Here is a 24,985-nt window from a genome sequence, read left to right as displayed (position 1 = left end):
CATTCACACACAAAAATAATAATTGCCCTCCCCTCCATCCTATCTCCTTCTCCTTTCACCTCAATCTTTCTCGTAGTCATCTACTTAGATCATTGCTAATAATAATGTTATTTTATATTCTCCCCTATTTTTCCAATCAGTCATTATTTGTCCCTTCTGACCTATTTCATTTGACATTCTTTCCTCCAGAAAACGCATCTCATCCATCTCTATTATCCATTTATCTATTGAGGGAGTTGTTTCCTTTTTCCCATTTTCTTGCTATAACGGTTCTTGCTGCTGCTATAAAATGTTTCACTATTCCTTTCTTTATGCTTTTCATTGATCCTGAAATCATAGACAAGACAGAGACCAATATATCCGGTTGTACATTGCACCCTGTCATGTCTCCCATATATCTCATATATTTCATTCCAGAACCTCTGAATCATGGGGAAACAGATGGTCTTTGTATTGCAATTTTGTTCAATTCAGTCAGTTTAGTCGCACTGAATGATCGTCTGAATGGTCTTATCCATACATGCGTGGCCACCTTAAAGCAAATCTTTGCAAATACCAGTAATGGAGTACACATTTACTACTTTTCTTGTTATTTTTGTTTCCTTTACATTTAGTCTTGCTGGCTATCAAATACTGGATGAAGCAGAAGTCTGGTCCATTTATTTGGCTTTCAGCATTAGCGATCATTGTGTTCAGATCTGAACTATGTATATTAATGGGACTCCTGCTGCTAATATCTCTAATGAAGAGAAGCATTTCGATTTTTTCAGCCCTCTCCTATGCAGTCCCAGCTGGAATTGTCTGCTTAAGTGAGTATGTTTATAAATAATATAGTAACTAGGGAGACCTTGTCATAAAAAAAAAAAAGACAATATCCCCTGTAGTAACAAGTAAAGCATTTTCTCATATACCCTAGAAAAGGGACTATGGGAAGCTGGGGATATATAGTGTGCGAAAAATGAAACCAAAAACCATGTAATATATAAAAACACACATTTATTTAGATATTAAAAATTGTAATTTCCCCATGCATAAAAACAAATATCCAATATAGCCAACATAATTTATATGTAGATATTTCCCATTTTGCCTAAGATAAGGGGCTTCTTCAGAATCCACTTGATTATTCACTGCTACGAGCAATGCAGCAAAGGAAATACAGATGTAATGCATACAAATTTATAAAAAGATACCATCCAAAAAAGCCTTCATATCAGCCATAAAATGATAATAACCTTTGCATTATATCCAAGAAGACTCAGCAACACAATGTTAGTAGATGTAACCATTGCAGTTAAGTCTGCCAGATCAGTTCAACTGGATAAGGATGCCACCAACATGTATAGTCCACTAAGGCAAAACACGCGATTTCCAGCTGGCAGGATAAGTGCATGTGCAGTGTATTGTTTCGCACTTGTTTGGCCAAGCAGCAAGCATCTCCCTTTTGGCAATACTTATCTTTCCAGCTAGCGATCGCATGTTTTTTCCCTTATTGGACTATATAGGTTGGTGGCATCCATATTCAGTTGAACTGATGATTACATCTACTAACATTTTGTTTGAAGGGCTGCTTGCTCATAGGAGTGAATAATCAAATGGATCCTGAAGAAGCCCATTTTCTAGGGCTTAACGCATTGATCCATTGAGATATATACATATGGCTTGTATTGTATATATTGGATATTGTTGATTGTAGCTGTGGATATTTGTTTTTATACATGGGGAAATTACCATTTTATTTATCGTACATCACGGGACACAGCGCAGTCATTACTATATGGGTTATATGCCACCTACTGGGGAATGGACACTGGTAAATCAAACAAGAAGTCTTCCCCTATAATATAACCCTTCCTACACAGGAAGTACCTACCTTTTTTTTGCCAGTGTCTGTTAGTGGATGGTCACTGAAGTGACGTGCTCTTAGAGCATACTTGGTGGTCTGGACGGTTCCATTAAGAATCGTGGACTTCAATCGGATCCATTCGAAAATGCTATCAGCCAAAATGGATGGTACCCGAGCCTCATTGGAAAGGAAGAAGATTCCTCAAGGTTTTTCCTGTAATGCAGCTTTATGGAGCTGGACCCTGCGTAATGGAACCCTGTGCAGTGTTTATTATGACCAAGGTGCTTTCCTGCAGGGTGCTATACAGGTCCAGGGGATTGGACCCCAGATTAAGGGGGACCCAGTGTCTGAAGGTCTTTTATGACAAAGCTCGCCGTGATGGATGAAGATTGGACTCCCGTTCTGTTCAGAGTCCTGCAGCGGGAATGTTAAGTTTGCATTTTTGCAGTTTCTCTCTCCCTTTTTTTTTTTTTTTTTTTTTTTAAGAGAGATCTGACTGTCTGTTTTCCCAGTGGCCACTGGGGGGCAGTGTGCCGTTTTAATCATGTTGTCTAATACTTAGTTGTGTGGGCTGCTGTTTCTCCTCCAGACACTATAGGGCACAGGTCGCTCAGTATGGCCTGTTTTTTTTTTTTTATATAGGCAGGAAGTGGAAGGGTGGCCAGGTTAAGAAAGCCATGTGGTCCTGGGAATACTAGATGGGGCCTCTGGAGACATAACACCAGCCCATGGATACTAGTGAAGTGTGAGTAATTACTATGGGGGAAATGTGTGGCCAGACAAGTCATGTTTATATACTGCTTTTTTACTGCTTAATCCCTGTACAACTGAAAGTTAACACACCTTTTAGCAGTACACTTTAAAGTGTGGGGACTCCAGAATACTGTGTATTTGGCACAAAAAATAGTATGGGGCCTGGTGCAGTTGAACAGGTGCTAAACTAGTAAAAACTAGTATGGGGCCAAGTGCTGCATAGTATACATGCTTGCACGCTTTTTTCCTAAACGAATGCTTGAATAAGCACATGTTTTGCATAGATGTTGCATACATACATGTGACATAAGCACATTTGGAAGAACATGGGCATCGGTGCTTGCAGGAGCTTAGTTTTGGGCTCCCTTTTCACACTGATGGGATTTGAAAGTCTATAGACCTCAAGGTGTGTCAAGGTCAGAGTAGTTCAGGGCCTGCTTTGAGGTTTCTGCAACTTAAAGACGCATGGATGTGAAGGGTACTCATTGGAAATCATGGGGTACGACTTGTCAGGCTACCTTGCAGTCACAAGTCGCAGGATGGGTCGCACAGGAATGGAAGAGGCCTTAGGCTGTTGAAGCAGCATAGAGGCTGCATTGAATGCCTGTGTGCTTAGCTAATCCTGACTATAACTAGTATGGGCCCAGATGCGGTTGAGCATGGGCAGCATAGTATACATGCTTGCTTACTTGCATAGAACACAGCCTGCATAGGCACATGTTCGTAGAGGGCCCCACCCCACGACCCCCGTGCCCAACAAGTAGCCCCCCAAGGCTGGTCGCGACGGTGTGTCTGCATGGATGCAGGTTTTTATAAGAATATGCATGTTACATAGATATACGTAACATAGATATACGTACATAAACACATGGTGCATAGACACGTTTGCATAGATATGTGTTTTGCGTAATATATGTTGCATAAACATGTTTCATAAACGCATGCTTGCTTAGTCCATAGATGCATGTCTCCATGGGCACGTATTGCGTAAGTTCATGTTTGCATGGACACACGCTTTTGTGTTTCGCCTAAACGCATATTTGCGTAAACCTACATGCTTCCATAAACGCATGCCTCCATAAATACATATTTCTTAAACACACGTGGGCAGGTTTTCATTTATACAGCATACATATATACTTAGTTTAAACTGTATACATATGTGCTTATTTACAGTAAAATGTATACATATGGGCTTAGTTGCCTAGGACTACATACATACATACATGCTTATTTGCTTTGGGATACATACATATATGCTTATTGCCTTGACATAAGGTCTAGCTTAGATCTTAAGCCACTGGACATCCTTTTTGTTTCAGGTTCTGTCTATTTAGTGTTGATCTCTGCGGGAGGTAGATTTCTGGGTTCATAATCTACAATGACGCATATTTTCATGTGCCGCAGGAGGGGTGTTTAAGTGCCCAGTAGGCAAGTGGTAAAGGCAGCTATAGTTCAGTGGACTTGGTCTCCACAGGAGAAAGCATTGCCCATCGATATCTTGGATTGTTGGCCAGTACGCCTTGCTCTGGATGTTGGGATAAGCCAGTTATATATCAACCTTTAGGAGTCATACGGCTCAGGAAGGTGTACAACAAGTGCTGTCTCTATCACTAGTACATACTCCAGGTATAGTATAATGGCAGGGGGAACTCTGCAGGTGAATCTACTAGATTCCAAGTTCCACAACAAGTGGGAACAGGTTGTTTCTGGGATGAAAGTCCCACCGGCAATAGGGGCAAGATACACTGGTAACACCTTAAGGACCAGTTCTCCCTTATTTTATGCTTTCTCTCTGTTTCGACTTTTCCAACATCTTTTGCGTAGAATCCGGGAGCTGATAACACTGATAATAGTGTTAGCCGAATTAGCCCAGGAGGGGCTTGGTACGATTACATAGCGAGTCTTGCGGGGGTTGCTCCTTGAACACTCCTAGTCCAGTGGGACCTAATGGTCTTGAGACCTGTATCTCCACTCTGTTGAGCCCTGGAAGCTGGTTTCAGGGAACCTCGATAACAGGACTTGGACTAGAGTGGTTTCAAATTTTTACTTGAATCAGGACAGTGTCTTGCTTTTTTATTTTTCTTCTAATCCACAGTCAGCAGGAGAAAGATCGCTACCTACTCTTGAGATGGTTCAGACATTTAGGGTCTACTTGAGTTGTCACAGGTCAGAAATCCTGAGTTGTGCAGCCAGAAGAGCCCAGGAAGGATAGGCACCATCCAGGTCGAATGTTTAGCAGTGGATCTGCCAGTTTATCAATGATGCCCATGATTTTAATGAGCAAAATTCAATTTTTTTTTCTGGGAGAGATTCTCTACCAGGTATGTGAAAGTATCTTGAGCCATCCCCCATCAGGCGTCGGTGGTCCAGGTGTGCAAGACTATTTTGGTTTTTAAGTTTATACATTTACAGGGTTTTTATCAGGAGGATGTCAAGAACATTGAGGAGACTATAGTGGCAGTTTCTGCAATGGTGTCTCCCTCTCCTCAGGGGCATTGCTTGGGGATGTCCCATATAGTAATGACTGTTCTGTGTCCCTTGATGTACAAGATTTTAGGATTTTTCTACACCTTACCTGTAAAATCTTTTTCTTGGAGTACATCGCGGGACACGGAGATCCCTCCCCTCTTGTCTGTGAAGTTTATTGCTTGCTACAAAACTGAGGTACTTCCTGTGTAGGAGGGGTTATATAGGGGAGGACTTCTTGCTTGATTGATTTACCAGTGTCCATTCACCAGTAGGTGGCGTACAACCCATATAGTAATGACTTGTCTGTGTCCCGTGATGTACTCCAAGAAAAGGATTTTACATGTTAGCTGTAGAAAAAATCCTAATTTTAATGTATAAATAAAATGTGTGTTTTTATATACTACATATTTTTTGTTTAAATTTTTGCCACACTAAATATCCCCAGCTTTCTATATTCCCTTTTTTAGGGTATATGGGAAAATGCTTTACCTGAGTATGTGTATAATTTGGCCTAATTTTTGTTTCATTTCTTTAAGAATAAATACTGAAGAGTTATAAATCAGATTTTATATAATTTTAAAGTGTATTTCCACTTTTTCAGCCAAATTAGGATAACATACAGTATATGTTCTATTTATTACATGTTCCCATTTACATAGAATAACTTTAAAAATATATAAAAAAAAAAAAGCTCTGCTTACATTTTTACTTGCTTATTCCCCTTCTATGTAATGTTAAGTAAGGATGGAGAATTATCAGTTTGTAAGCTAGCTGTGCACTCTGTCCTAACAAATGGTTAAAAATCTCAAGGCTAAGAGTGTTTTATTGTATGAAGCCCAATAAATATTGCTGTTCCAAAGATATGACTAGAAAGGTAAGAAATTATATCTTTTTTGTTTTTTTTATTATTATTTTTAGGTATGTTGTGCGAATGGTAACACATAACCTATAGTATAGGGTTTCATGAGTGTAGAAATCTGTCTAATGCCATGTACACATGACTGCACTTTCCGTCAAAAGGCCGACTTGGGCATACCAAGGCCCGTGCATAGGGCAACCAAAAGGTGTATAGGTGCCAGATGTCACATGGGCATCCGCCCATGGAAGAGATGACAGACGCTGGTGGAACCGGTAAGGGTCAGTGATGTGGAGAGGCTCCCAATAGACCAGACATTGGACTCCAAACCGCCGGAGGATGCAGCTGGTGTTGTCGGTGGCACTCTGGATGTGATGTCACCAACACAGAGCGATATTGAACCGACTCACCACAACAAGGCTTGGGATGGAACAAAGATGCAGTTGTAGACAGGATAGAAAGCTGTAGCAGGCTGTAATACTGGTAACTCTTTTTGGGCGTGGCCCTTCATCAAATCATGATTTGATAAAGGGCCATGCCCAAAACGCGTTACCAGTGCTACAGCTTTCATTGGGTGGGTGCCCATGGAGGCCCTTGTCCTCAACATGGGGACATCTGGCACCTATACACATTTTAGTTGCCCCAGCACTGGCCTTGATATGTCCAAGTCAGCCTGCCGAGGGTTTGAGTGAGATTGAAGTTCAATATCAAGTATGATGCTTAATGTTGATTGTCTGTCAGCCATGTTTTAACCCTTTACATTCTTGCAATACTTTGATTTTACAATAATTCTTTTTGCATAGACATATTTGTGACTTCTTTGATATATGCCTCAAGTGGTTTGTAACCATCACCCATCAGCGCTGGATTAAGAGAAATACTTTTTTTTTTATTCTAAGGGAGGATTATACCCCCCTGCCAGGCTTTTTTGCCATGCGTGTCCAAGATTAAACTTCACTTCCTGTCCCATAGCCAAGACAGGAAGTGAGAGAAAATCCCTTCAAATTGAGGAAGTCCTTGGTGGTTACCAGAACTAGTGCCCGAATTGGAAGACTTTCCCTCTATTATGCCGCGTACACACGATCAGACTAATCTGCCCGTGTGTGGGCTCCGGCAGGCTTTTTCTTTCCAAAAGTCCGGTAGACCTAGAAGTTTTGACTCAAAATTGTCCACTCGTCTGTGTGCTAGTCCGCCAGACTTTTGAAATGAACGGACTTGCCCAAACGGAGAAAAGTCTGTTCATTATGAACGTGGCTCCAGGTAGACGGGACTAGCAAAGGAGGTCAATGTCGCCGCCTCCATCGCAAGATTGACACCTCGCTGGCCCCGTCTCCTGGTATGAACTTAAAGGGGAAGCTCTTCCGGCATCCTCCGAGACTGTGACATCATAAGGGGCGGGGTCACCATGTGATATCACCCGGTGACCCCGCCCCTTGTCCCTATATAAGTCGCTGCGCAACGCGTCCCTCTCATTGCGGCCAGAGAGAGAGTCGAGTCAACATCTCAAGGAAGAAGAAGAGAATAAGGCGGTGGTGACAGAAAACCGGGCCACCGGTAGTAAAAGAGCTGGAAGAAGAAAGTGGAGGCCCAGGAAGAATAACCGAAGAGGGGGACAATACCTGCAAAGTCAGAAGAAGAGAAGGCAGCGACAGAAGACCGGGCCACCACTAGTAAAACAGCTATAAGAAGGCATAAGAGGCCCGGCATGAAGACCCCTGAAGAGGGGGACAAGACCCCCGAAGTCGTAAGAAGACCACCGGACGGCAACGACGAAGAAGAAAGCCGTTCTCCTCCGCTAGTAAAAGAGCTAGCAGAAGATAGCAGAGGAGTCCAGTGAGAAGACCTCCCAAGATGGAAGACTACCGGAGCTGTCCAATAAATTATTTTAAAAACGTGTTGTGTTTTTTTCTTTACACTTTTTTTCAGCAGGTGAATGGGTAGGGGTATATGGTACCCCAATGCTTATTCACATAGGGTGGGGGGCCGGTATCTGGGGGCTCCCGGATTCCGATAAGCCCCCCGCCCACAGACCCCCGACAACCAACGGCCAGGGTTGTCGGAAAGAGGCCCTTGTCCTCAACATGGGGACAAGGTGCTTTGGGGTGGGGGGCCCCCTTCCCCAAAGCACCCCCCCATGTTGAGGACACGCTGCCTGGTACGGCTCATCCCCACCCCCTTTCCTGACCGTCCGGGCTGCACGCTCGGATAAGAGTCTGCTATGGATTCTGGGGGGTCCCCCTATGCTGCCCCTATTTCTTCGGCGTAGGGCTTCCCCTTTAAGTCCATACCAGGTGACGGGGCCAGCGAGGGGTCAATCTCGCCGATGGCGATTGCTAGTTCCGTCTACCTGGAGCCACGTTCATAATGAACGGACTTTTCTCTGTGTGGACAAGTCTGTTCATTTCAAAAGTCCGGCAGACTCCCACCATAGTTCGGTGGATTGTCCACCGGAAAAGTCCGCTCGTGTGGGGGCAGGTCCGCTTTTTCAGAAAGTCCGGCAGACCTCCGCTACAAAGTCCGGCGCTTTGTCCGCCGGACTAAGTCCGCCAGATGGTCCGATCGTGTGTACACGGCATGTTTTGGGGACAACCTAAATTTTGGGATTTTTTTTACTTTTGATGATAATGATAAGCATGACAAATTGGGATGGTCAATCTCCCTAACAAGGACTCTGATATTGATTAAAATCTGGGAGGAGTTCTAATCCCTCTCCCCTCTGTCCAAAACTAAAAAAAAATGCCTTTAGTTATACCATACAGTTATAGGTGAACTCCAGTCACAGGGCTTACTGTGAAAACATACAGTAGCTGAAATGTGAACTGTTAAAAAAAAAAAAAAAAAATATGTATTCTACTCTGCCACTTTATAATTTACATACCCTAGCCATGTTTCATGACCAGGATCACATTTCCTCTTTATTCCATTTTAAGGAATAGCGGTGTTGCTTGCCAGCCCAGCCGACTGATTGGACAGTGAAAGACAACCGCAAATGCTGACCTCTGTGCTTCCCATTCTTTCAAGCATGTGACCTGTCTGACAGCATTGTGCAGTATATTAAAGCTCTGACTGATTAAGGCTGCTGTCCTTTTTAGTGTTGAGTCAAATTATGTTTTATTATCCACCTAAAATTCGGATTTCATTTACAGGTCTTGCATTTGTTTTCTGTCCTTTTTTAGGTTTAACTACTGCTATAGATTCCATATTCTGGAAACGTGTTCTTTGGCCAGAGGGAGACGTTTTGTGGTACAACACGTTTTTGAATAAAAGTGCAAATTGGGGAGTATCCTTTTTTTTTTTTTTAATGTATTGACCAGCTAGCTGAAAGTACAAATTGGACTAGCATTCTACCCTAGCGATGCTGTTTTTAAAACCCAAATCTCAAAAGGTACGCTGTGTAAAATCTTCAAACAAACTCCACGGCAGCTGGAGCCATTGATTCCAATATGGCCCATGACTGGCCACTACCTTAATAACTGCTAGATCAAGGCCGTAAAGTCCAAAGTGCTACCAGTAGAGCTAGAGGTTATACAGATGTGTTAGTTGTCCCATCTTAGCTGCACAGACTTGAGTAAGCAAGCAGCCCTGCTCAGGCTTTGAGCCCACTACAAGGCTGCCACCTGTCATACAAACAGCTCATCCACTCCCAAAAATATTATGTAGTTTATAGCTAAGCAAGGTGGTGCTATCCTCAGAATAGTTTAAGATTCATGTAGCTTGGCATGTAAATTGCCATCATCCCTGTATATTGTAAACTTTGGGGATAATAGCTCCGCGGGACTAAGTGAATAAACCATTCAAAGGTGAAACCAAAAGACTTTTATTTATAAGTAAATCAAAAACAAGGCTTTCTTCAGCACACAGATCAAAATATAAACCAAAGTCTGCTTATCTTCAGCACAAAAGCAAAAAAAAATGTAAGAAAACACATACAGTTCTGTAGCCGGGTCTTCGCCTGAGAGTTTTGAGAGTCCTTATAGAAATCTTTTGCAGCCTCCAAAACAGCAACACAGCTCATCAGACAGGTGCAAATCACCTACTCCTCCTCACCACCACCTCTTCACTACTTCCTGTCTTTTATGAGATGTTTTCCTGGAGACCTTTAACCCCCTGTATGCTGAATCCCTGTGGTCAGGGAGGGAGGCTCTTTCCCACCCGAATATCACTTCAGAGCCCCCCAAATTCCGGGTCCCAACTAACTCTCTTAATATAGAGAGGACCGCGAGTCAGTCCTCTCCTGATGACTATACCCGGAATTCCTCACCCATTCTGGGTGACCCCTTGAAGTATACAGTAACTCTCTTAAAGGGACCACAATCCAAATACTGGTGCTACATAGCACCCGTCCAGGACCCAACCTTGGCGTCCTGTACAATATATATATATATATATATATATATATATATATATATATATATATATATATATATTCTTAGATCTGGATTTTTAAGGCAAATTGAGAAGGAAAAAACGATATATTGAATTAAAAGTTTATTACTCATTAAACATGATATAGAAAAATACATATATTATATCATAATGTTGTACAATTTGTTATCCTGAAGTGGTATTCCCCAACTACTTGCAAATATACCATCCATGCACGATGCAGGGGGTGATGGGTAGTAGGGACATCCAACGCGTTTCGAAATGCACATTTGAAATTCTTCTTCAGGGATTTATACCACTTCTGAAAATACAAGATATAATTGCCTTTTAAAATCCATATACATGAATCTTATACAAAAGCAGATTCAAAAACAAATCAAACTTACATTTTTTGCTAGATAGCTGGAAAATATGAATTTTGCCTCCATCGTGTGTTTTGGGGGCCACAGAAAATAACTGAAATTCATAAACTGCACATGTAGTTTTTTTTTTTTTTTTTTTTTTTTTTTGCAGTATATAAAACAGAAGTGTCAATGAACAAAAAAAATACAAATGTGCATTTTAACAATGCAAAGTGGGAATTTAACTGAAGAGGGTGCCTTTATTGGATACATTCCAGTGGTCCCTGTATGTTGTAAAGGCCAATATATACAGACATCTTTGACCCCTACTTCTGCTGAGGAAATGCTTATATATCAGGGGGCCTGATTGATTTGTATGGTATTTTGATGTTTCCTGGGGTTACCTTGTCATAACTGACTGTAGTAATGTTGCCAAGAACCACTTCAATGAAAATCTAAGAACTTGTATGTGAAGTAAATTTTTTCAAATGTACATCAAACTGCTTCCTGCTGCAGCTGACAATGTCACTAGCCTACATGGTAAAAATGTTAATTTCTCTTTTGTTCACTGACTGACACAGCTCCATTAATCTTGACCATAGGTTGGTTGTTACGTCACTTTCAGGAGAGGACTAGACAGAACATGTTATACATGAGAAAAAACAGAACTTTAGAGTTCCACCCAGGGGGCGGTCCCTCCAATAACATTTTTTTTTGCTTAGTGAAGGAGATGGACCTAAGAACCCTGCGGGCCCATTGGTCCTGGGATTTTTTTGCAGAAGTTTAACTTTTGCGCAAGATTTTGGATCCTGTGATCTACTATCAACAGCCGGCTGGGTGACAGGCTGGATACCCCTTATCCTTGTAGTCTCTGCAGCCTGGCCATCGAGCATGTGCAGACCATAGCTACGCTATGGGTTGGCCATGACATGCCCCTCAGGCTCCAGGGGCGGCCGGTGAGCTCAATGCTCCGGGGCACACATATGGCCGGGCTACTGATGTCTGAGTCACAGTGTGCCGTGGCCAGCAGCCACCCCGTACTCTTCGGGGTGGGTCTGTGATGGAATGTCCCCAGCTAGTCCCAATGGTAAGTACAGGTCTCCCTGCCTCAGTGGGGTTGCGCAGCTGGGCAGTCCCTGGAAGGTCGATTTCAGGGGTCCCTCTCCTCCCTCTCTTTTTTCCCTCCCGTGGGGGATGCTGCATGATGAGCTGCTGAGCAGTGTGTGCCTATAGCCGGGGGGGGGGGGGCTCTCACCTTGGATGGGGGGCTGCGCTTGGGTAGCTGTGTCCCTGGGTGTCTGTGGTCTCCCTGCTGGGTGTCTGGAGGTCTGCACATGCTGATTGCCATATCGCTGTTCTGCCGCCATTTTCTGTCTTTTCACTGTCCTCCTCTGTGTACAGTTGTTTGTTGGCCAGGTTTGGTGTGACTCAGTGGGAAGCATGGTCAGGAACCATTTTACTGTAGTTCAGCAGGCATTTTCCCTGTGATCATGTCCTTTATACTGGACAGCCGCCGGCCATTTTGTTGTAGCCCATCACGGTTTTTATGCTCAGCGCTGGGCTACAGCTCCCTGGGAGCTGACACAGGATACAGACTATAGTAGCTGAATGGCGCAGAACTCAGGTCAGGGTGGTGAGTCCTGCGGTGGGGGCCCCTTAATCTGCAGCAGCTAGGAGGGTGGAACTGTGCACCTGTCCTAAGTCCCCAAAGGTGGCAGACAGGGTGGGCCTGCATGGCTTCAGAAACTGATGTTTCTTCCCCCTAACTCCCTGCAATTGCAACCGGCTTGTCTACAAACAGTGCAGTGCCTTTGGATTCTTTGCCGGCGGTCCTGAAAATGTTTGTTGCCAGGGTGGAGGCGGGGTGTGGGCACAAGGTGGTAGAAAGCAGCCCCTGTCCTCCAGGGAGAGCTCTGATGCAGACTCGCTCCCCGCTGAGACTGGTGGCACCTGCTCTGTAATTTCAGATAACGTTGACCAGGACCGAACGGACAATGAGGAGGAGTCCCCGTCCAGGTCCGCGCAAGAAAAGCGCTAGTTGGAGCACTTATCACGGCTGTGCGTGATACCCTGAAGATCAGGATACAGCAGGTCCTTCTGTTGCAGTAGTGGTCCCTTTTGGGTCCCGTAAGCCAGCCCGTACACCTAAGGTGTTTCCGTATCTGACTTATTTCGATAAGTTCATATACAGGAATGTGGCCTTTTCAATCCCAAAAAACATGGCGGTGCGTTACCCCTTCTAATTCTTGGTCGGCTCCTCCGGTCGTGGACCCCCCCAGTATCCGGGTTAAATAAAGTAACCACGATCCCGGTAGAGGGGGCTCCTGTGTTTAAGGACCCCATGGGCAGGATCCGAGGCAGTGGCCAGTTCCTTATTTACGGTTGGGGAGGTCATCAATACGACCAGTACTGACCAGTACTGACCACAGCACTTGTGTCACAGACACTTACTGAATGGGCAAAATGTTTGCACTGCGAATTGAAGAAGCAGCAGGCTACTCCCATCTGCGTGGAACTAGCAGACCAGTTAGTGCACGGTCTTAAGTACATTTGGGACGCGGCTCTGGATATGCTTCCTCTGCTATCCAGGGCTCAGCAGTGATGCTGAGGCGCTTGATTTGGCTGAAATGCTGGTTGGCGGACCAAGCATCTAAAAAAGCCTTGACTGATCTACCCTCCCTTGGTGAGAGGCTCTTTGGAGCCTCGGATGACATTAAGAATGTCACAGGTGGGCAGAGTACCTTGCTTCCACAGGCCAGGAAGACTAAGGAGCCACACCACAGGCAAGGGTCCTCATTTTCCACTCAAAAGAGGTTTGTTCATTCGTCCGGGACTTAGGGTAAATGCTCCCAGTCCAAAAGGATGACCTCTGAGGGACAAAAACATCCCTGGAACCGCAAGCCTGCGAGCAAAAGTGCTTCTTAGTATAGAGGAGAGTATCCCCGCCTGTCACGCGGGAGACCGGGATTCGAATCTCCGACGGGGAGCCAACCGCATGAAGGTTTGCCCCCGCCTGTCATACGAGCGGGGGGGTCGCCTTCAGGAGTTTGTAGCCCGGTGGGCCTCTCGGCTATCTGACCCATGGGCCTGCAAACTGATTTCCTCTGGCTAAAAGATAGAGTTCCTCTCTTGGATACCAAACAGATTCTTCCCTTCCAGCATACCCTTACTCCCGGCTCGCTGGGAGGCCCTATTTGGGGCAGTATGGAACCTGCTAAGCCGCAGGGTAATAGTGCCTGTTCCGAAGTCGGAAAGGTTCCAGGGGTTCTACTCCAATCTGTAGTCCCCAAAAACAAAGGGGTACGTCCAATCTTGGACCTAATGGCCTCAATTGCTTTGTTAAAGTACAGATGTTCAGAATGGAATCAGTTCGCTCAGTAGTCGCACTCCATCAAGGGGACTGGCGTCTTTGGACTTACAGGATGCGTACCTGCACATACCCATATGCCTCAGGCATCAGAGGGTTCTGCGAATTGCAGTTGGAGAAGCCCACTACCAGTTTGTGGCTCCCCCTTTTTGGCTTGGCTTCAGCACCCCAAGTCTTTACCAAGGTAAATTTTGGCGTTGTTGAGACAACGCGGGATTGCAATCGTAGGTTACCTGGACAAATCTCCGAGAGCAGCTTCCGCCTCAGAATTAAAGGAGGATGTGGCGATCACCATGCAAACCCTGCAGGAATTTGGGTGGCTGTTGTAGCTATAAAAAGTCGGTGCTCATACCGATTCAGTGCTTGGAGTACCTAGGCTTACTGCTGGACTCCATGGAAGCAAGAGTTTTCTCCCTTCAGACAAAACTGCAGACTCTCAGAGCCACAGTAAAACTATTGCTGAACCGCAGGTGGTTGTCGCTGCGTTTCTGCATGCAAGTTCTGGGCATCATGATGGCCCACCTCGAGGCGGTACTGTACACCCAGTTTCACACCAGAGTCTTGCAGAAGGAGATATTGCCAAAATGGGACATATCTCCATTATCCCTGGATCGGCAAATTCAGGTGAGCCAGTCGCTCGGGGACACCCTGCTTTGGTGGCTGAGGTTCCACGGCACTTCGGTCCAGGAAGTTGTTCCTACCTCTGCATTGGACTGTGATCGCAACAGATGCCAGCCTGACCCAGGGTCTCTGGTCGGGTGAGGAACCCAAGTTGCTGATCAATGTGCTCGAACTCCAAGTGATCAAGCTTTGCCGCTCCACATAGTCGATGAGACTACAAGGGTGTCCGATCAGGATCAGGTCAGACAAGGCCACGGCGGTGGTATATGTCAACCATCAAGGAGGAACAAGTAGCTTGGCTGCAGCACGGGAGGTTGCCCACATCCTTCAGTGGACAGAGCGACAAGTACCGGCCTTGTTGACCATTTACACCCCAGGAGTGGAAAACTGTCAGGGGGACTACCTCAGTCGCCAGATGCTGGGCCCAGGAGAATGGGCGTTACATCCCAGAGATGTTCAGGCTACTGTGCCTGCGGTGGGTCAAACCAGACGTGGATCTTCTGGCCTCCCGTGTCAATTGAGAGGGGCTGAGATTTGTATCCAGGAAAAGAGATCCTCGGGCAGATGCGTTAATCTCGCTGGTGGCTCCATGGGATCAGTACCCAACTGATCTATGACTTTCCTCCACTAAAACTACTGCCACGTCTGCTCCGCAGAGTGGAGGCCGAGGGAGCTCCAGTAATACTGATTGCCCTGGATTGGACTCAGTGTCCCTGATGCGCCAACCTAGTACGCCTCGTTGCGAAGGCTCCCTGGCGACTGCAGTTGTGAGAGGAGCTTCTGTGTCAAGGTCAGATTCTCCATCTTGTTTTACCATCGCTGGTTTTAACGGCATGGCTGTTGAGAACTAGATGCTAAGGTACCGAGGCCTGTCAGACTCGGTGATCTCAACTATGTTGAGAGCACGGAAATCTTCTCGGAAGATATACTGTCATACCTGGAAGGCATACATCCCTGCCGTTTCTACAGCGAGGAGTAGACCAGAAGTTGGCTTTAAGCACCATTAAAAGACCAATATCAGCCTTGGCTGTCTTTTTTCAGCGACCCCTGGCTTCTCACTTTCTAGTGAGCACTTTGGTTCAGGGGGTCCGACATGTAGTTCCTCCGGTGTGTCCACCGTTACCCCCGTGGGATCTGAACCTGGTGTTATCGTCGCTTCAAAAACCACCGTTTTGAGAGCATCAGAGAAATTCCCTTGTTGACTCTTTCCCAGAAAGTGGTCTTTCTAGTGGCCATTACATTGGTTAGGAGGGGTTCGGAACTGGCGGCCTTGTCTTGCAAGTCGCCCTATCTGGTTATCCATAAGGATAAGGTGGTGTTGCGTCCACAACCTTTTTTTCCTGCTGAAGGTGGTTTCGGCGTTCCACATCAATGAAGATGTTGTTACCATTTCTGTGTCCTAAACCGACACATCCTAAGAGGTGGCCCTTTATTCCCTGGACGTGGTCAGGGCTATAAGGATATATTTTTTCTGCCACGGCTCCCTTTCGGAAGTCAGATCTCTGTTCGTTTCGGTAGTTGGTCCGAAAAAGAGGTATGGCGCTCTCGTCAACCACCATTTCCAGGTGGATCAGAAAGATGGGGTACAGGCCTACGCCTTCAATGGGCAGGTGCCCCCCTTTCCTGTCACGGCCCATTCCACCAGGGCAATTGGGGCCTCTTGGGCTTCCGACATCGAGCGCCAGTCGCTCTGGTGTGTAAGGCAGCGAATTAGTCGTCCGTTCACATTTTTACCAAATTCTACAGAGTGGATGTAAGCGCATCGTCTGATGTCTGCTTTGGCCGCAAAGTTTTGCAAGTGGCCCTGTAATGTTGCAATTCTGCACTCCTTTTTCTGTTTAAAGAAAATACAGTTACTTTGAGTATAATGCATGGTTGCATTGTTGACCGCAAGTTCTGATGTGGCTAGATGGGGGCGATTCCCTTGTTAGGGAGCACTTCTGGTTGTGGGTGTAGTTTTTCTATGTTGTTCTCACCCCTCGTTATGACACTGCTTGGGGACGTCCCTATAGTCAAGATTAACGGAGCTGCGTCAGTCAGTGAACTAAAGAGAAAATAGGATTTTTGTACTTGCCGTAAAATCCTTTTCTCTTATTGATCTACTTTATACTGCTTGTTGACATATTGAGCTGCAGGAGGCAGGCTGAGGGGGATGTAACTGGAGGGACCGCTCCCTGGGCGGAACTGTAAAGTTCTGTTTTTTTCTCATGTATAACATGTTCTGCCTAGTCTTCTCCTGAAGGTGGAACAACCTATGGTCAAGATTAATGGAGCTGTGTCAGTCAGTGAACTTCAGTGAACTTCAGAGAAAAGGATTTTACAGTACAAAAATCCTATTTTTACTGTGCAGGCTAGTGTGAACATAGCCTTAGTGGGAAATGAAAGAAGCAATATACCGTATTTATCGGCGTATAACACGCACTTTTTCCCCCTTAAAATCGGGGGAAAGTCGTGGGTGCGTGTTATATGCCGATCCCCACTGTCTGTGAGGCTAAAATACCGAGCGGCGCAGAAAAAGACCGAGCGGCGCCGAAAAAGACAGAGCTGTCTGCTCGGCTCCGCTCGTAGTCCCGCCTCCCTGCAGACTGCTCTGTCTTTTTCTTCGCCGCTCAGTCTTTTTCGGCGGCGCTCGCTCGGTCTGTCTCGGCGGTGGGATATTTAAATATGGGCAAGGCTGCAAACGGCGCTGGGCGAGCTGGAAATGACCCTGGCAAGCTGCAAATGACACTCTGCAAGGCTGCAAACAGCGGTGGGCAAGCTGCAAATGACACTGATCATTCTGCAATTATGGACAAGGCTGCAGATGCACACTGATAAGGCTGCATTGACGGGCATTTAAATGTAAGTTTTTTTTTTTTTTTCCCTTAAACTTCCCTCCTAAAACTTTTTTCCTTAAAATGCCCTCCTAAACTTGGGGTGCGTGTTATACGCCAGTGCGTGTTATACCCCGATAAATACGGTAATGGTTTTCTGTGGGTTAATTCCCCACTTTTGCTTCATTTTCTTTTGCCCAAGTTTTTGTACCTGTGATCCATTATGACCACCAGTGTTAAAGGGAAAATAGGAAGAATATGTAAAATACATTCGTCATGCTTTTTATGATTCTCAAGAGAATTGTTTAAAGCCTGACTGAGTAATCTAAGCAATCAGGAAGGATTACAGTTTTAATAACCTAAGTTAGCCAGTAAAGGGTATAACGCCAAGTTTTCTGCTATATGACTTTTTGAAATGCTTAACTGCTTTCCTGACCAACCGCCACAGTTATACTGTGGCAGGCTGGCTCCCCTGCGTGAGCAGTCATAGCTATACGCCAGCTCGCAGGGTCGGGATAGCAGGCACGCGCCGCTGCCCAGCAGGGGTGCCAGTGCTCATGGCTGCTGACCACGGGCGATTGTGACCAGGAGAGACCGGACAAGGACGAGCGTGTGTAAACACACACTTCCCTGTTCTGTTCTGACAGGAGTGACAGATCGTGTGTTCGTGTCTATTAGCTAGGAACCACGATCCTCCAGTGGTCCTCCAGTCAGTCCCCTCCCCCTTCAGTTAGAATCACCTCCCAGGGAACATAATTAACTCTTCGAGCACCCCCTAGTGTTAACTCCTTCACTGCCAGTGACATTTTTACAGTAATCGATGCAATTTCTCTTTCATCATTGACGGACACAGCTCCTTTAAATCTTGACCGTAGGGTTATCACGCCACCTTCAGGAGAGGACTAGGCAGAACATGTAACATATGTAAAAACAGCAGAACTGCATAGTTCCGTCCAGGGGGCATTCCCTCTGGCTATAACCCCTCAGCCTGCTTCCTGCAGCTCAGTTTTTTTCTGCCTAGTGAAGGAGAAGGACCTAGGCTCCCTGAAGATTTTTGGATTTTTACGCAAGATCTTGTGATCGTCTATCAACAGCCGGCTGGGTAACAGGCTGGATAATATAGATACTTGTAGTCTCCCCAGCCTGACTATCGAGCATGATCAGGCCCTAGCTACACACTGGGTCAGCCACGACATACCCTTTCTGCTCCAGGGGCAGCTGGTGAGCTATATGCTCTGGGGCACACATATGACCGGGCTACTGCTGTCCGTGTCAGTGTGCCATGGCCAGCAGCCACCCCCTACTGCTCGGGCGATGGGTCTGTGATGTAATGCCTCCAGCTATTCTGATTGGACGGGTAAATACAGCTCTCCCTGCCTCGGCCTCCCGGGGAGGTCAATTATCGGGTCTCTCACTCTCCCTTTCTTCTCTCCCTATCCCTGTTTTCCCTTCTCCCCCTGCAGGGGGTGCTGCATGACTGGGCCTGAGGTGTGGAGCGAGTACCTGGGCCTTGACAAGGGCTGCGCTGGCTGTTTGGGTCCATTTGCTGTGTTTTTCTCTGTGTCTGCAGTGCCTGTGAGAACTTTTCCTCTGCATGTGCTGGCACCATTTTCCGGTGGCCGCCACCATTTTCCCTTTCGTTTTCTTGCAGAGCATGGCTGTCAACCATTTTCTCGAGGTCCAGCGGCCATTTTCTTGGTGATTTTGTATACAGATTGGCCGGCGGCCATTTTCTAGTAGCCTCAGCGGTTTTGCCTCCAGTGCTGGGTCATTTCACCTCAGAACAGCACTTTTTTTTTTTTCTCCCTGCATACCTGTGACAAGGCACGGTACACATCAGTCAGTGGCAGGACGGCGCAGCACTCGGTCAGGGTGGTGAGTCCTGTGGTGGGGCCCCTCAGTCTGTGAGCAGCTAGAAGAGTGGTATTGCATACTTTGTCCTAAGTCCCCAAGTGTGGCAGACGAGGTGGGTCAGCATGGCATCAGAAGCTGGCGCTGCTTCCCCAGACATCCCTGTATTTGCAACCGGCTTACCTGCAAACAATGCAGTGCTTATGGACACTTTGTCAGCGGTCCTGGAAATGTTCGTTGCCAGGGTGGAGGCAGCGTATGGCGCTAGAGGGGTAAGAAACATCCCCTGCCCCTCGTCCTCTGGGGAAAGCTCTGATTCAGACCTGGGCCCCACAGTGACTGGTGGCCCCTGTTCTGACGTGTCAAAGGATGCAGACCAAGAGCATTCGGACAGTGAGGATAATTCCATGTCCAGGTCAGCGCAGGAAAAGGCGCTAGTTGGAGCACTTATCACCGCTGCATGGGATACCCTGAAAATACAGGATGTGGTTCCTCTCCTGAGGTGTCTGCTCCCTTTGGGTCCCATAAACCGACCCGTGCACCTAAGGTGTTTCAGTATTTGACTTATTTCGATAAGTTCATCTACAAGCAATGGGGAAGCCCACAATGGGCCTTTTCAGTCCCAAGAAGAATGGCGGTGCATTACCCCTTTGAGTAGAGCCTCCTTAAAAAATGGACATCTCCGGTCGTTGACCCCCTGGTATCCAGGTTGAATAAAGTAACCACCATTCCAGTAGAAAGGACTCCTGCATTTAAGGACCCTACCGACAGGAGAGCCGAGGCAGTGGTCCGACCCATGTTTACGGTAGTGGGGTCAGCATTACGACCTGTACGGGCCACGGCCCTGGTGTCGCAGACGCTTACTGAGTGGGCAAAGATATTGCATAGGGAGTTGGAGAAAAGTCTTCCCCAGTCTGCATAGAACTAGCAGACCAGTTGGTGCACGGCCTTAAGTATGTCTGTGATGTGGCCCTGGATACAGTCCCCCTGCTCTCTAGAGCATCGGTATCAGCAGTGGTGCTACTGTGCCTGATTTGGCTGAAATGCTGGTCTGTGGACCAAGCATCTAAAATAGCTCTGGCTGATTTACCCTTCATTGGTGAGAGGCTATTTGAAGCCTCACTGGGCAGCATCATTAAAAATTATACAGATGGGAAGAGTACATTACTCCCATAGTCCATTAAGAGTAAGGAGCCACGCCGTAGGCAAGGGCCCTCCTTTTCTGTTCAGAAACTGCTTTTTCTCCCGCTCCCAGTCCGACAGGGTGTCTGCTGATGGACAAAAGCACCCCTGGTTCCGCAAAGCCAATAAGCCTGCAAGCAAAAATGCTACCGCACGAAGGATTGCCCCCACCCGACACTCAGTTGGGGGTTCACCTTGGGAGTTTGCAGCTCTCGGTGGACCTCACTGCTGTCCGACCAATGGGTCTGCGAACTGGTTTCATCGGGCCATGGGATAGTTTCTTTCTTGTCCACCAAACAGATTTTTTCCCTCCAGCATACCCTTACTCCCGGCTCGCCGGGATGCCCTGTTGGGGGCGGTAAAGGACCTGATCCTACGCAGGGGGATAGTGCCTGTTCCAAAGCTGTAAAGGTGTTGGGGATTCTACTCCAATCTATTTGTAGTCCCCAAGAAGGAAGGGGTACCTTCAATCCTGGACTTAAAAGCCCTCAACTGCTATGTGAAAGTGCAAAAGTTCAGGATGGAATCACTTCGCTCAGGGGTCGCTGCACTCCATTAGGGTGACTTCCTGGCATCTCTGGATATCCAGGATGCATACTTGCATATACCTATATGCCTTAGGCATCAGAGGTTTCTGCGATTTGCAGTTGGGGAAGAGCACTACCAATTCGTAGCTCTCCCTTTTGGCCTGGCGTCAGCACCCCGAGTCTTTACCAAGATATTAGCTCAAATTCTGGTGCTAAATCCAGGCTCTCAGAACTCTCACCTCAAAGATGGAATAATCAGGCAAAGTAAAATAACCCCAGAGGATTCTCCTTAATATTTCTCTATGTAATAACCAAGGAATTATAGATGAAGCCTGTAGTATATCCTTCTGCCACTAGAGGGCCATTTCCAATATTTGAATACAACACTGCAGCTTGTAATTCTGCTCAGCGTGTGGAAAGTGCGGCAATCTGCGTCATTGCAGGAGCTCTATACCACGGAATTACAAGCTGCAGTGTTGTATTCAAATATTGGAAATGGCCCTCTAGTGGCAGAAGGATATACTACAGGCTTCATCTATAATTCCTTGGTTATTACATAGAGAAATATTAAGGAGAATCCTCTGGGGTTATTTTACTTTGCCTGATTATTCCATCTTTGAGGTGAGAGTTCTGAGAGCGTGGATTTATTTATTTTGGAACAGCTGGTCCCGCCTTTTCTCCTATTTTTCACTGTTTTCACACATCGGTGTGTTCACCTTGATTTATTGACTTTATATATTATATTTTATTTATGTTTTTTTATACATTTATATTTCTTTATACATTTATTTTTTAGTGGCACCATTTGCGCAGGACTTTTTACTTAGTTAACACCAACTATCACATAAGAATAAACAATTTTGTCCCGCTGCATTTTTTAGCAACACTTGCACTTTTGTATCACTTTCACTGTGGATTTTGTATTGCTATATTTTTACTTTTCCATTTTTTGACACGTATTTAGTCATTTCTGCACGTTTGAGCACTTAATAGCGCGAGGGTCCATTTTTCACATTTTTACAAATTCTGGTGCTGTTGCGGCAACGTGGGATCGCAATTGTGGGTTATCTAGATGACATCCTTCTGAGAGCAGCTTCCGCCTCAGAATTAAGGGAGGATGTGGCGATCACCAAGAAGTTGATGTTGGTTGCCGACTCAGCGCCTGGAGTACCTGGGCTTACTGCTGGACTCCGTGGAAGCGAGAGTGTTTCTCCCTTCAGACAAACTGCAGACTCTCCGAGCCGCAGCAAAGTTGTTGATTAACCGCAGGTGGTTGCCTCTGCATTTCTGCATGCTAGTTCTGGGTCTCATGGTAGCCTCCTTCGAGGCGGTACCGTATGCCCAACTGGCAGGCGGACTACTTGTGCTGGATGCTGGACCCAGGAGAATGGTCATTGCACCCGGCAGGGTTCAAGCTTCTTTGCCTGCGGTGGGGCACACCAGATGTGGATCTCTGGGCCTCTCGGCTCAATAAAAAGGTGCGGAGGTTTGTGTCCAGGACAAGAGACCCCTGGGCAGACCCGTTGGTGGCTCCATGGAAGCGGTACCGGCTGATTTATGCCTTCCCTCCGCTCAAGCTGTTACCACGTCTGCTTCGCAGAGTGGAGACCTTGGGGATTCCAGTGATGCTGATCGCCCCAGATTGGCCCTGGCGTCCCTGATACTCCAACCTAGTACACCTGGTGGCGGATGCTCCTTGGCGATTGCCAATGTGAGAAGACCTCCTATCGTAAGGTCAGATTCTCCATCCTGCTTTATCGTCGCCGGTTTTAACGACATTGCTGTTGAAAGCCAGGTGCTAAAGAACCAAGCCCTGTCGGACTCAGTAATTTCCACTATGCTGAGGGCACGGAAATCGTCTTCTCGGAAGATTTACCATCGTACGTGGAAGGCCTATATCTCCGTGTGTGAGGAGATGGGATGGCGTCCACCTTTTCCATTTCAGGGATCCTGCTGTTTTTACAGCGAGGAGTGGTTCAAAAACTTGCCTTAAGCACCATCAAGGGACAGATATCAGCCTTGGCTGTCTTTTTCCAATGCCCCTTGGTGTCTCACTCACTGGTAAACACCTTTTCTGCAAGGGGTTCGGCATGTAGTCCCTCTGGTTCGACCACCTCCACCTCCGTGGGATCGGAACCTGGTGCTATCGTCGCTTCAAAAAACACAGTTTGAGAACATTAGGGAAATTCCCTTGTTGACTCTTTCCCAGAAAATTGTCTCTTTTTAGTGGCTTTTACATCTGCCAGGAGGGTTTCTGAGTTGACGGCATTGTCTTGTAAGTCGCCCTATCTGGTTATCCACAAGGATAAAAGTGGTTTTGGCTTTTTATCTCAATGATGACATTGTGTTACCATCCCTTTGTCCTAAGCTGACACATTCAAAAGAAGTTGCCCTACACTCCCTGGACGTGGTCAGGGCTCTAAGGGTATTTCTGTCTGCTACAGCTTGCTTACGGAAGACTGTTTCAGTGACTGGTCTGAAGAAAGGTCTGGCGGTCTCGTCGACCACCATTTCCCAGTGGATCAGACAGATCGTGATCCAGGTTTACACCTTGAAGGGGCAGGTGTCCCCCTTCCCTGTCACAGCCCGTTCTACCAGGTCAATTGGAAGCTCCTAGGCTTTCCGACATCAAACATATGTTTCCCAGGTGTGTAAGGCGGGGTGACTTGATCGTCCATTCACACTTTTACGAAATTCTACAAAGTTGATGTAAGCGCATCCACGGATGCTTGCTTTGGCGGCGGCTGTGTAAAAGTTGCAATTTACACTCTTTTTTTTTTTTTTCTTTTTAAAGAAAGTTAGTTTTTTTGTAAACGCATTTTTTGATGCATGCATTGGCCTCAAGTTCTGATGCAGTAGTTTCAGTTGGCAACTCCTCCGTTGAGGCGTGTCTCTGGTTGTGGCTGAAGTTATGTTTTTTGCTGTTTCCACCCCTCGTTTTGACACTGCTTGGGGACATCCCTATGGTCAAGATTTAAAGTTATTAAGTATTTTTGTACTCGCCGTAAAATCCTTTTCTCTGAAGTTCATTGACGGACACAGCACCCTCCCCTCCTATTTTTACATTGTACTGCTTGTTGACGTACTGAGCTGCAGGTAGCAGGCTGAGGGGTTATAGCCAGAGGGACCGCCCCCTGGGTAGAACTATGCAGTTCTGCTGTTTTTTATATGTTCTGCCTAATCCTCTCCTGAAGGTGGCGTGATAACCCTACAATCAATATTTAAATTGCAAAAAAAAAAAAAAAACACAGAGGCGATCAAATACCACCAAAAAGCTCTATTTGTGGGGAAAAAAAGGACGTCAATTTTGTTTGGTTACAATGTCACAGGACCGCGCAATTGTCAGTTAAAGCGTTGCCGTGCCAAATCGCAAAAAGTGCTCTGGCCAGGAAGGGGGTATATTCTTCCAGGGCTGAAATGGTTAAAGAATGCACTTGGTAAAATCAAACAATGTTTGTATAATTTATATTAAAATCGTTTTTATTCTGACCTTACTTAGAATTCCTTATCTGATATCTTTAAGACTTCACCATTCCTGTGGTATTTTTATTCAGTCATACCACGAACGTTGGCATTAAGCATTTTCTTCCTGCCATTTGGCCTTTTTGACAAGAGAATGCGTCTCCTGATTGCACCAGTTGTGGGCTTCATATTTTTGTACTCTTTCCTTCCCCATAAAGAACTGCGGTTTATCATTTACACATTTCCTGTTTTAAACATTGTGGCTGCTAAAGGATGTGCATTTATGTAAGTACAAAGGAAACTTGCTTAATACATAAAAAGGTTTACCCTTCGTTATGCCTAGTGTTAACCTAAAAAGTGCAGCTAGAGATTGGGGTGTATTTTTATTTGGGTGATCACTACTTGAATCAAAATCTTATTGGCTGGCAACCTTGATGGTCCCTAATAAAAACAGATGTAATATTTTGCAGCTTACCAGACCTTAGATGTGGTGGCTGCATTCATTTTT

The 24,985-nt window shown here is 46.1% G+C and overlaps 1 protein-coding gene across 1 annotated transcript in view; it reads left to right on the top strand.

The window, feature by feature from the left end:
• Positions 1-24,985, top strand: part of ALG12 (ALG12 alpha-1,6-mannosyltransferase) — a 98,301-nt gene that overhangs the window by 41,797 nt on the left and 31,519 nt on the right. Inside the window, exons 4-6 of the mRNA XM_077468418.1 lie at positions 615-809; positions 9,104-9,207; positions 24,539-24,762. Of these exons, the coding sequence (XP_077324544.1) occupies positions 615-809; positions 9,104-9,207; positions 24,539-24,762 (523 nt within the window). The remainder of the gene's footprint in view (positions 1-614; positions 810-9,103; positions 9,208-24,538; positions 24,763-24,985) is intronic.

The sequence above is a fragment of the Lithobates pipiens genome, unplaced genomic scaffold (assembly GCF_037356315.1).
Source record: "Lithobates pipiens isolate NorthernLeopardFrog02 unplaced genomic scaffold, aLitPip1_a1.2 Scaffold_8, whole genome shotgun sequence".
NCBI classification, from domain to species: domain Eukaryota; kingdom Metazoa; phylum Chordata; class Amphibia; order Anura; family Ranidae; genus Lithobates; species Lithobates pipiens.
Note: the sequence above shows the minus strand (reverse complement) of the source record. Positions and strands in the feature narration are given on the sequence as shown.